General features: G+C 43.4%; 1 protein-coding gene across 1 annotated transcript in view; it reads left to right on the forward strand.

Annotated features, from left to right (window-relative positions):
- Positions 1-309: 309 nt before the first annotated feature.
- The window catches only part of LOC139412457 (retinaldehyde dehydrogenase 3-like), a 19,170-nt gene continuing 7,614 nt past the window's right edge, over positions 310-11,865 (forward strand). Inside the window, exons 1-5 of the mRNA XM_071159244.1 lie at positions 310-515; positions 1,110-1,214; positions 3,978-4,118; positions 7,154-7,283; positions 11,732-11,793. Coding sequence (XP_071015345.1) covers positions 405-515; positions 1,110-1,214; positions 3,978-4,118; positions 7,154-7,283; positions 11,732-11,793 — 549 coding nt within the window. The 5' untranslated portion in view covers positions 310-404. The remainder of the gene's footprint in view (positions 516-1,109; positions 1,215-3,977; positions 4,119-7,153; positions 7,284-11,731; positions 11,794-11,865) is intronic.

Consider the following 11,865-nt stretch of genomic DNA (forward strand, 5'->3'; position numbering starts at 1 on the left):
CATCCACAGTAATTAGCATCCATTTGACACCTTGCACTTTCCCCAATAAATAAGTTGACACGCAAAAATTGTACCTGCCGCACCTGTCCTTGGAGTAGCCGACCGTCAATATAAAAGCGTATGTCATTATATCTTTATCCTGTTACGTTAAGCATTCCTATTAAAAACAATATTCCAGGAGGCTTTTGGTTTATGATTCCATGCTGCAGATACTGGGGCCTGATATTTTGATAAGGGCAGAGTTGGGTTACCCTCAGCTGCTCTGGGGAGAGGGCGAGAGAGAGAGAGAGGGAGGATTTTCGCATTCTTATAAAGACCGCTGGATGCGCTTGTAGTGCTCAGTAGACAGTAGACAGACACACAGAGAGAATACAGTTGTGGCAGGACTGGACCGGTAACGCAGAATGGCTCAGAACGGAACAACAGAGAACGGGGTGACCGGGGCGAATGGCGATGGGAGCCCTCCCATGCCTTTTCCCCAGCCCGTCAAAGTGCAAGAGATACGCCACACCAAGGTGAGACGCACGTCTTATTAAGTAACATAGCAGCAATCACTGAATAGTGAAAATGTAATGTGAAAAAAATTATTAAGCCGAAACATCTGAAACACCGGTATGCACAAACAACTTTTTAACTGTTTTCAACTATATATATAGTACTACTGCATTGTTGGGAAAGAGCATTCAAGAAAATAATTTCATGGGCTAGTTAGTGCACGTACTGTACTAGTTAGTGCACGTACTGTACTAGTTAGTGCACGTGACCATAAAAACGTGAAACTTGAGTGTAAGGTATAAGGTATAATATAATGTCATGGTACATGTTTAAGACATCATAAACCAGGGGAGGTGAATTTCGTCAAGTTATTGTAATGCATGTTAGTCTGTAGCCTGTGCACAGGCTAGAGGTGGTGGTGTGCCTGTTGGTGTGCTATCCATGTCTTCATATTGGAGTTGGATCCAAAAGACTGCGTTCAAAATATATTTGAAAAACGAAAAACACACTTGAGTTATGCTCCTGTGTTATATTGCTTACTGATCGTAGCCTAATGAACAGGTGCGTTGTAAAACAGTCTTTTTTTTAAACAGCTCTTTCTTTGTGTCCAACAGATTTTTATCAACAATGAGTGGCACACCTCTCTCAAAGGAAAGACGTTTCAGACCTTCAATCCTGCAACAGGTGTCAAAATCTGTGAAGTGGAAGAAGCAGACAAAGTATGTACCTAAAACATACATTCATGTTTGATTAGGCCAATGTCTTAATTACTAAGTTGACTTGAGGAAATAAGGAATGTTTGCTAAATCAAATGAACAGAATTGTATTACTACTACTGCAGTGATCCTGTCTTCTCTCTTCATCTGGTTCTGATTGGGTTCCAGGGACTGCAGGGGGTCTGCCAAAATATATATATATATATATACGTTTTTTCTCCATTGTTATTATGGATATCGCTAGCAACAACAGAATAAACACATTTTTAATTACATACCTACAGTAGAAAATAGGATAATATTTTAACTTTATTTGCCAACTCCTAATATTGAGCAAATTACACTCATTGGAGCTGATACACTGACTGGAGTGTCTGACTTAGGCTTTGAAAAAGCACCAGTCAATAGGCTACCTGTCAATAGGCTACCTGTCAATAGGCTACCAGTCAATAGGCTACCAGTCAATAGGCTACCAGTCAATAGGCTACCTGTCAATAGGCTACCTGTCAATAGGCTACCTGTCAATAGGCTACCTGTCAATAGGCTACCTGTCAATAGGCTACCTGTCAAAAGGCTACGAGTCAATAAGCTACCTGTCAATAGGCTACCAATCAATAGGTTACCAGTCAATAAGCTACCTGTCAATAGGCTACCTGTCAATAAGCTACCTGTCAATAGGCTACCAATCAATAGGTTACCAGTCAATAGGCTACCTGTCAATAGGCTACCTGTCAATAGGCTACCAGTCAATAAGCTACCTGTCAATAGGCTACCTGTCAAAAGGCTACGAGTCAATAAGCTACCTGTCAATAGGCTACCAATCAATAGGTTACCAGTCAATAAGCTACCTGTCAATAGGCTACCTGTCAATAAGCTACCTGTCAATAGGCTACCAATCAATAGGTTACCAGTCAATAGGCTACCTGTCAATAGGCTACCTGTCAATAGGCTACCAGTCAATAAGCTACCTGTCAATAGGCTACCAATCAATAGGTTACCAGTCAATAGGCTACCTGTCAATAGGCTATCTGTCAATAGGCTACCAGTCAATAGGCTACCTGTCAGTAGGCTATCAGTCAATAGGCTATCTGTCAATAGGCTACCAGTCAATAGGCTATCTGTCAATAGGCTACCAGTCAATAGGCTATCTGTCAATAGGCTAAAAGTGTGGCAAATGCCGTTCACTGCTGGTTAGCTTTCTTGACTTGGACATGTCTGCTAAGACATGGCTAACCTTAGTTTAAACAGCTAAAACTCTTAGCGAAAATCTGTTTGGAGTTACTACCTTTCTAGCTAATAGTCTGTTAGAGACTACACTTCCTCTTCCAATTATAATGTGGGGAGGTCAAAATAATTAAAAGTATTTACCAAATCTATTAATTTTAAAATGTTGATTACTTCTCATTATTATTATTTTTATTTAACTAGGCAAGTCAGTTAAGAACAAATTCTTATTTTCAATGACGGATTAGAAACGGTGGGTTAACTGCCTGTTCAGGGGCAGAACAGCAGATATTTACCTTATCAGCTCGGGGATTTGATCTTGCAACCTTCCGGTTACTAGTCCAACGCTCTACCTGTCGCCCAAGACATGAAATAAATGTTTTTGCTAACGTATGATGGGGGTCCCTGGGTCGCCAGTTTACCTGGGAGGGGATCCCTGGGTCGCCAGCTTACCTGGGAGGGGGTCCCTGGGTCGCCAGTTTACCTGGGAGGGGGTCCCTGGGTCGCCAGTTTACCTGGGAGGGGGTCCCTGGGTCGCCAGTTTACCTGGGAGGGGGTCCCTGGGTCGCCAGTTTACCTGGGAGGGGGTCCCTGGGTCGCCAGTTTACCTGGGAGGGGGTCCCTGGGTCGCCAGTTTACCTGGGAGGGGGCCCTGCGTCGCCAGTTTACCTGGGAGGGGGTCCCTGGGTCGCCAGTTTACCTGGGAGGGGGCCCTGGGTCGCCAATTTACCTGGGAGGGGGTCCCTGGGTCGCCAGTTTACCTGGGAGGGGGTCCCTGGGTCGCCAGTTTACCTGGGAGGGGGTCCCTGGGTCGCCAGTTTACCTGGGAGGGGGTCCCTGGGTCGCCAGTTTACCTGGGAGGGGGTCCCTGGGTCGCCAGTTTACCTGGGAGGGGGCCCTGGGTCGCCAGTTTACCTGGGAGGGGGCCCTGGGTCGCCAGTTTACCTGGGAGGGGGTCCCTGGGTCGCCAGTTTACCTGGGAGGGGGCCCTGGGTCGCCAGTTTACCTGGGAGGGGGTCCCTGGGTCGCCAGTTTACCTGGGAGGGGTCCCTGGGTCGCCAGTTTACCTGGGAGGGGGTCCCTGGGTCGCCAGTTTACCTGGGAGGGGGTCCCTGGGTCGACAGTTTACCTGGGAGGGGGTCCCTGGGTCGCCAGTTTACCTGGGAGGGGGTCCCTGGGTCGCCAGTTTACCTGGGAGGGGGTCCCTGGGTCGCCAGTTTACCTGGGAGGGGGTCCCTGGGTCGCCAGTTTACCTGGGAGGGGGTCCCTGGTCAATTAAAGGTTGAAGACCTTTGATCTCGGCCTACATGTTTAATTTCCTTTTACATAGCCTTTAAAACCAAGAGAGTGACTGTCTATCAACTTAATGTCAAGGTCTTTTATTAGGCTACAGACAAAAATACATTTTTGTGAATTAATTAGGCCTATCAATTATCATTAGCCTGCTCATAATTGTAACTTATGCAAAACAATATTACCCATAGAAATGTTTTAGGTCGGTTATCAGTTGTCTGTGTGAAAGCTGTTGATGTGTACCTGCAGGCAGATGTGGACAAGGCTGTAAAGGCTGCCAGAGCAGCCAGCCAGAGGGGCTCGCCGTGGCGAAGGATGGACGTGTCAAGCCGGGGGCGACTCCTGCACAAGCTCGCTGACCTGATGGAGAGGGACCGGGCACTGCTAGCGGTAAGCTGTGGATGTAACGGCCTACTAACCTTATTTGTCTTTAGACTGTAGAAGGCTACAACTAGCAGCCTATTGGTAAACTTGACATCTGTCACCTGCGTTGTGAAGGTAGCCTATCATCTAGTTTGGGTGTCCAGAAAGAATTGACAGCAGCAGCGCAGTGCACAATGCACCAGACGCTGAAGGTGCATGATCTGTGATTGAAAATCTTTTCCATGCTGGTATGTCGCGACTCGAGTAATATATATTTTTCAGTTCTACACTTGTTGCTATATAATCCCCACACAACCTTGACATTCATTCTAATATTGTTGGTGAGTGTCTGTGTGCCTGTGTGTGTCACAAGAGAAAAAAAGTTGAACTGACATGGAATTGTATTGACAGTGGACTAATGGACAAAATACCAAAATATAGTTTTGGAGTGTAGTATTACTTTAACCTAAACAAATAGAACAGCCTTTTGTCAATAATCAAATCATTTCCATACAAAACATCTATCAAAAACATATTTTTAACTTGATATAGACTGACCAGGTGAATCCAGGTGAAAGCTACTGTATGATCCCTTATTGATGTTACTTAAATCCACTTCAATCAGTGTAGATGAAGGGGAGGAGACCGGTTAAATGAGTTTTAAGCCTTGAGAAAATTGAGATATTGGTTGTGATTGTGTGCCATTCAGAGGGTGAATGGGCAAGACACAAGATTTAAGTGCCTTTGAACGGGACATGGTAGTAGGTGCCAGGTGGGTGCAACTGAATATTAGGAAGGTGTTCGTAATGTTTGGTATATTCATTGTATAGATGAGTTAGAACAATGTTTTGGCCAACTTAAAATGTGAGGCTTATGCAACACTTAACATTTGGTGGGTGTTTATATTTCTCCTATTTCACATATCTGCAAGTGTCTATTAATACGCATGCATGAATGTGTTTTCTGCATACCGATATCCCAACTCTCCCTGAGAGAGGGTCTGCCATAATTAACAGCAACCCCTGGAGCTATTAGGGTTAAGTGTCTTGCTCCAGGCCACATCAACAGATTTGCGGCTCAAGGATTTGAACTAGCAACTTTTTAGTTATTGGCCCAACGTTGAAAAACACGAGGCTACCTGCTGCCACTTCTCCAAAAAGTTGGGTCAACTCAAAAAGGCTGTGGAACTAATGTAGTTACTAAAAGATCTTGAGTTGGGCCACCTTGGATTATTTTAGACAGTGTAAATCAGATATTACAGTGGTGGGTGATCCAATGCCTTCTCACGTGTTCCAATGCCTTTTCAATTGAGTTTCCAGATTGCATTAGGAGTCAGATTTGTAAATGAAACATTACAGATGAGAGTGAAGTCATATTATGGGATTGCATGTGGCTGCTAATTGAAAACATGTTTTGGGAGGGCTGCTTGTGCTGGGGTATCGCTAATTACGCTAATCCCTGTTCTGTTTGTGGGGGAAATAAAGACCAGATTTAGCATTTAGCTCAATGAAAAGATACAGGATAAATCTATTGGTGTTATAGCTCTGTGGCAGTGCTTCGTCTCTCATTATCTGTCCATTTGCAGTGGGTTGAATTAGATCTTATTGGTCAGATAGCCTACATATGTCATTTTGGGGCTGCACTTGATCTGGTTCTCCCATAGAGATAGATAGAGGACTCTAGTGCCCAAAAGTCTGATTTAGCATTGGCAGTGTCATTGAGGCCTTTCACCATTTTGAAGTAGCCAAATCTGTGGGAATTCCAATGGGTTAAGGAAGGAACACAAAATGATGTCGCTGATCCGCACTCAAAAAGGAGATTCAAGGTTTCTTTATAGTATTTTGTTAATTCGGGGGGAGGTAGATAGACAAACATTTCGGCCTTCCTAAGCCTTCGCCAGTGTAATTCACAAGGATCACATAATTCCATCAGGGTCATCAGGAGGGATCAGCTAATGAACTATACTTGTAAGCAAACATTCTGCAGGTGGCAGTAAATCGCCAGCTTTGACTTGATACCTGTTCAGACAACACACTCCAGGTGACAGTATGCAGCCTTTCAGTTTGATTAACAACTCATAGAAGTAGTACTAGAAGAAAATTGACTACTTCAAAATGGAGATGCCAGTGCGCTCACAGATGCCATAATAGGACTGATACAAAGTCCTCTATCATTCTCTATTGGTTCTCCCAAACCCCAAGGTAAATCAAGCGCACCTCAAATACTTTCAAGTAGGCTTATTTTAAAGTATTTGACGTATGTATTTCACCCAGGTTTTTAGTAAACACTTGACTTGTGTCTCCCTTGAGACAGTCAATCAAAGAACTTGAGTATCATAGCACCGTATAAGTGTACAAATCATGTTTGACACAGTGGGTCTCACCATACAATATTTTTCTCTTCCCCAACACATTCGGCTTAGTGGTTTCAAGCAGCTTGTGTCTGTCAAAGAGTTTAGTAACTTACGTACAGTCACTTTTTGAAATATTGTCAAACGCACAACGTCATGGATTGCTTTTGTCGAGGTTTTTGTCCACCCCTCTGCTCTATAGAAATGATTGTTCATCTAGATTTGAAAAACATTTGATACGACATTCAGATTCAGATGGATGTGTTGTATTTTCTGGTCATCTAATGTTCCAGCTCACTGCAGCCTTGGCTACACAGAGAGACAACCGTGCTAGCGATGTCAGTAGTGCCGAACCCTGGCCTCTCCTCAGCCTCCTATTAGCATTATTATTATTAGCATTATTACTTTTCTTTCTGAACCCATGAACTCCCACAGCATATTCACTTCTTGGCGCACGTCGAGGGCATAAAACCTTGTTTTGTAGCAACCAAGGGGTTGATGGTGCTGCGCTTGCAGCCGACTGAGTACAAGATGACAGAAACTCTCAAAATAGATTTTTGAGAACATATATTATTAGTTATTTTTTGTTCCACAACAGCTATTTTTTTCTCCTATTGAGATGATTCTGCCTCAGGTTCCCCAGAAGTTAGGATAGCCTGCATTAACGTGTCCTTAATGCACTATGTTCAATGTTTCTGATTCTTTTTTACAGACTATGGAGACTATAGACACTGGGAAGCCGTTCCTTCATTCTTTCTTCATTGATCTGGACGGCAGCATCAAAACCCTTAGATACTATGCCGGTTGGGCCGACAAGATACATGGCAAAACCATGCCTGTAGGTAAGTTTCTCTGTGCTGCTTTAAAACCTTTTAGATTGCCAGGCTACTACTTTCACCTACAGGTATAGTGCATTATGATTTGTTAAATGCACGCAGGCTTACGACCCCTTATAACGTCTCATTATCATCTCGTAATAATCCAGTTATTACCATTTCATACATTTATAATACAACAACATTTCCAAACAGTGTTATTAAATGCTTATCACAGGTAATAATGCATTATAACAGCCAGCTTTTATTAAAGTATTTCCCCAAAAGGTCCATGACCTGTCAATCTGATCAAGCTGTTTCTCAACAATCACTTGTATCTCTCCTTTGTGGCTTAATGGCTCACATAGACTTTCTGTCCACTATATGATTAGCCCACTGATTCTGCCCAGTCGTCAAGAAACAAGTTAATTAGCGGTCGAGTCACTCAGCCGATCCATCAATTGTCCGCAGCCCTGGGTGGCATCTCGTCCGTACTCTTAATAGTTCCCCCTATTGCAGTGTCAAAAACCATCCTCGGCTGCCACGGCAGGACGTCAGATAGACAAAACAGGCTTCCCTATTTCCTCCTGATTAGATTCCAATGGGGCAGTTGAGAGACGAAAGGCTGGCGAGGACAAAGGAAGAGGAAGAGGGGGCTGATGGTAATCAGCGAGGTGCAACAGTCTGTGTCGGGATTAGCTGAGAATCAGACACTCCAGATCAGTGCCTGATCAACGCCTCTGAGTTAGCCCCCCTCTCCTCTCCTCTCTCCTCTCTCCTATCCCCTCTCTTCTCTCTCCTCTCTTCTCCCCTCCTCTCCTCCCCTCTCTCCTCTCCTCTTCTCTCTCCTCTCTTCTCCCCTCCTCTCCTCTCACCTCTCCCCTCTCTCCTCTCCTCTCCTCTCCTCTCCTCTCCTCTCCTCTCCTCTCCTCTCCTCTCCTCTCCTCTCCTCTCCTCTCCTCTCCTCTCCTCTTGTCCCTTCTGTGTCCTCTCCTTTATCCTCTTCCCGCTCTCTGTCTCAGGAGCAAGTCACTGACTTAGATCATTATTTTCCTCTGGTAGATATCTGCAAGGCCCTCTCTCCTCTATCAGCATTTGTCAGTAGCAACTCCCAGACTAAGATGACTATCCCCTGGTATAATAGTCTGTATACAGTCACTCCTCTACCTGTCAGGAACAACTCCCAGACTAAGATGACTGTCCCCTGGTATAATAGTCTGTATACAGTCACTCCTCTACCTGTCAGGAACAACTCCCAGACTAAGATGACTATCCCCTGGTATAATAGTCTGTATACAGTCACTCCTCTACCTGTCAGGAACAACTCCCAGACTAAGATGACTATCCCCTGGTATAATAGTCTGTATACAGTCACTCCTCTACCTGTCAGGAACAACTCCCAGACTAAGATGACTGTCCCCTGGTATAATAGTCTGTATACAGTCACTCCTCTACCTGTCAGGAACAACTCCCAGACTAAGATGACTGTCCCCTGGTATAATAGTCTGTATACAGTCACTCCTCTACCTGTCAGGAACAACTCCCAGACTAAGATGACTATCCCCTGGTATAATAGTCTGTATACAGTCACTCCTCTACCTGTCAGGAACAACTCCCAGACTAAGATGACTATCCCCTGGTATAATAGTCTGTATACAGTCACTCCTCTACCTGTCAGGAACAACTCCCAGACTAAGATGACTATCCCCTGGTATAATAGTCTGTATACAGTCACTCCTCTACCTGCCAGTAGCAACTTGGTGACTTATAAACAGCTCTGGGCCCGGAGTCTGGTCGAGCAGGTAACGCTCTCACCTTTAGAACCATATATATACTCCCTGAGATGGGGCTGCTGGTTCGATCCCCACATCAGCCCTACATATTTCTGCTCTCTCTACTCCTAACCTGTCATGAAAATAATACAAATACGAAAGGAATTCCTCTCTCCTTAAAAAAACACACACAAAAAAATGCTCTGGGCCAAAATAAGCAAAGGTGCACTGCTCAAAAGTAGTGCACTAAATGGGGAATAGGGTGCCATTTGGGACACAGCCTAATTCCCTCTACTCTACTGTATGTCCCATGTCCACTCCCCTGGCTATGGAAATGGAACCGTTGATAAGCTGTAAAGTGTGGGATGAGTGGGCTCACCCAGGACACAGGGAGATAATGGATCCTGGGTGTGTAGCAGTCTGTCTGGCTGTAATCACCACATACATCAATAGAAGAAACAAGACAAGGTCACGGAGTGAGAGTGTCAGATTGAACCCATTATCTAGGCTATCAGCTGGGCTTCTGACATGTCCGTGTGTGGAGGTGAAGGGGGATCATGCAAAATGTCACGGAAGGAAGTAAGGTGCCAAAAGTAGAGCACAATATCGGGAATAGGGTGTCATTAAGGCAGCATTGGAGTCAGTAAGTTGTTCCCGCTAGTTGCTATGTCAGAAGGGTGGACCTTAGTTGCACAGATACTGTGGTACAGTAGTGAAAAAGGATTTTGGAATGTCTTGTGTTGGTGTAAGTTCATGTTACTGTGCAGTATTATACATGTATTTTTAAAATAGACCGTTTCCTGTCTGTGTTTTATGGCGGCCTACCTTGGAGTTGTGCTGTTAGAGTTGAGGGCACTAAACACTTTGGTTGCACCGCAGTAGACTATCGGTGGAACAATTGCTGCAACGCATGTGCAACATGGCACACTAACATGTTGTAACCACAGCTGTTGGTGCAGTGTTTTAACAAAGCTTTCAGTACCCGCAACACCCCAAGTAAGTACATTCTGCTGAACAGAGTAGTTTAAGGTCAACTCTATCGCATAAACATTCCAACTTAACTTATTTATAGTTCAACTGTATTTACCCTAAAAAAAGCCAGTTGACTGCTACAGAGAACGAGGAGGGTGGGACATTGCAGCAATTAAATGGGGGGGGGGGGGGGGTGTTAGAGATGGGGGACGCTTTTAATTGCCCCTCCATTCCAAGAAGGTCAAGGGTGACATTTCACTCTGAACAATAGACTTAATAGTCTGGTTATTGGGGACTCTATCTGCCCGCTCTATTTCCTTCTATTAAACAGGACTTTCAGCCATGTGAGGAGCAGGGCACAGGGACTTTTAGAACTGGCAGAGGAGGAGCAGGGCACAGGGACTTTTAGAACGGGCAGAGGAGGAGCAGGGCACAGGGACTTTTAGAACGGGCAGAGGAGGAGCAGGGCACAGGGACTTTTAGAACTGGCAGAGGAGGAGCGGCAAAATGACTGTGTGCTCCCCATTTATATGGAGAGGAGATTTTTGACCATCATTCGAAAATGTAAATGGTTGACGCAGCAAAATAAATGAGAAAAGATGCCACATTTAAACAGACTGTAAACTAAATAAATGAGAAAGGATGCCACATTTAAACAGACTGTAAACTAAATAAATGAGAAAGGATGCCACATTTAAACAGACTGTAAACTAAATAAATGAGAAAGGATGCCACATTTAAACAGACTGTAAACTAAATAAATGAGAAAGGATGCCACATTTAAACAGACTGTAAACTAAATAAATGAGAAAGGATGCCACATTTAAACAGACTGTAAACTAAATAAATGAGAAAGGATGCCACATTTAAACAGACTGTAAACTAAATAAATGAGAAAGGATGCCACATTTAAACAGACTGTAAACTAAATAAATGAGAAAGGATGCCACATTTAAACAGACTGTAAACTAAATAAATGAGAAAGGATGCCACATTTAAACAGACTGTAAACTAAATAAATGAGAAAGGATGCCACATTTAAACAGACTGTAAACTAAATAAATGAGAAAGGATGCCACATTTAAACAGACTGTAAACTAAATAAATGAGAAAGGATGCCACATTTAAACAGACTGTAAACTAAATAAATGAGAAAGGATGCCACATTTAAACAGACTGTAAACTAAATAAATGAGAAAGGATGCCACATTTAAACAGACTGTAAACTAAATAAATGAGAAAGGATGCCACATTTAAACAGACTGTAAACTAAATAAATGAGAAAGGATGCCACATTTAAACAGACTGTAAACTAAATAAATGAGAAAGGATGCCACATTTAAACAGACTGTAAACTAAATAAATGAGAAAGGATGCCACATTTAAACAGACTGTAAACTAAATAAATGAGAAAGGATGCCACATTTAAACAGACTGTAAACTAAATAAATGAGAAAGGATGCCACATTTAAACAGACTGTAAACTAAATAAATGAGAAAGGATGCCACATTTTAACAGACTGTAAACTAAATAAATGAGAAAGGATGCCACATTTAAACAGACTGTAAACTAAATAAATGAGAAAGGATGCCACATTTAAACAGACTGTAAACTAAATCAATGAGAAAGGATGCCACATTTAAACAGACTGTAAACTAAATAAATGAGACAGGATGCCATGGAGAGAGATTGATAATGAGCCTCTTGTTGTTGTGTTGTTGTTTCTCCAGATGACACGTTCATGTGTTTCACCAGACATGAGCCCGTAGGTGTGTGTGGAGCCATCATCCCAGTAAGTAGGACCAGTGTTTTGTGTTTGTGACTCTGTAATAATTATACATGTAGAATCTGCTGGCAGGATGTG

Source organism: Oncorhynchus clarkii, chromosome 6 (assembly GCF_045791955.1).
Source record: "Oncorhynchus clarkii lewisi isolate Uvic-CL-2024 chromosome 6, UVic_Ocla_1.0, whole genome shotgun sequence".
NCBI classification, from domain to species: Eukaryota; Metazoa; Chordata; class Actinopteri; order Salmoniformes; family Salmonidae; genus Oncorhynchus; species Oncorhynchus clarkii.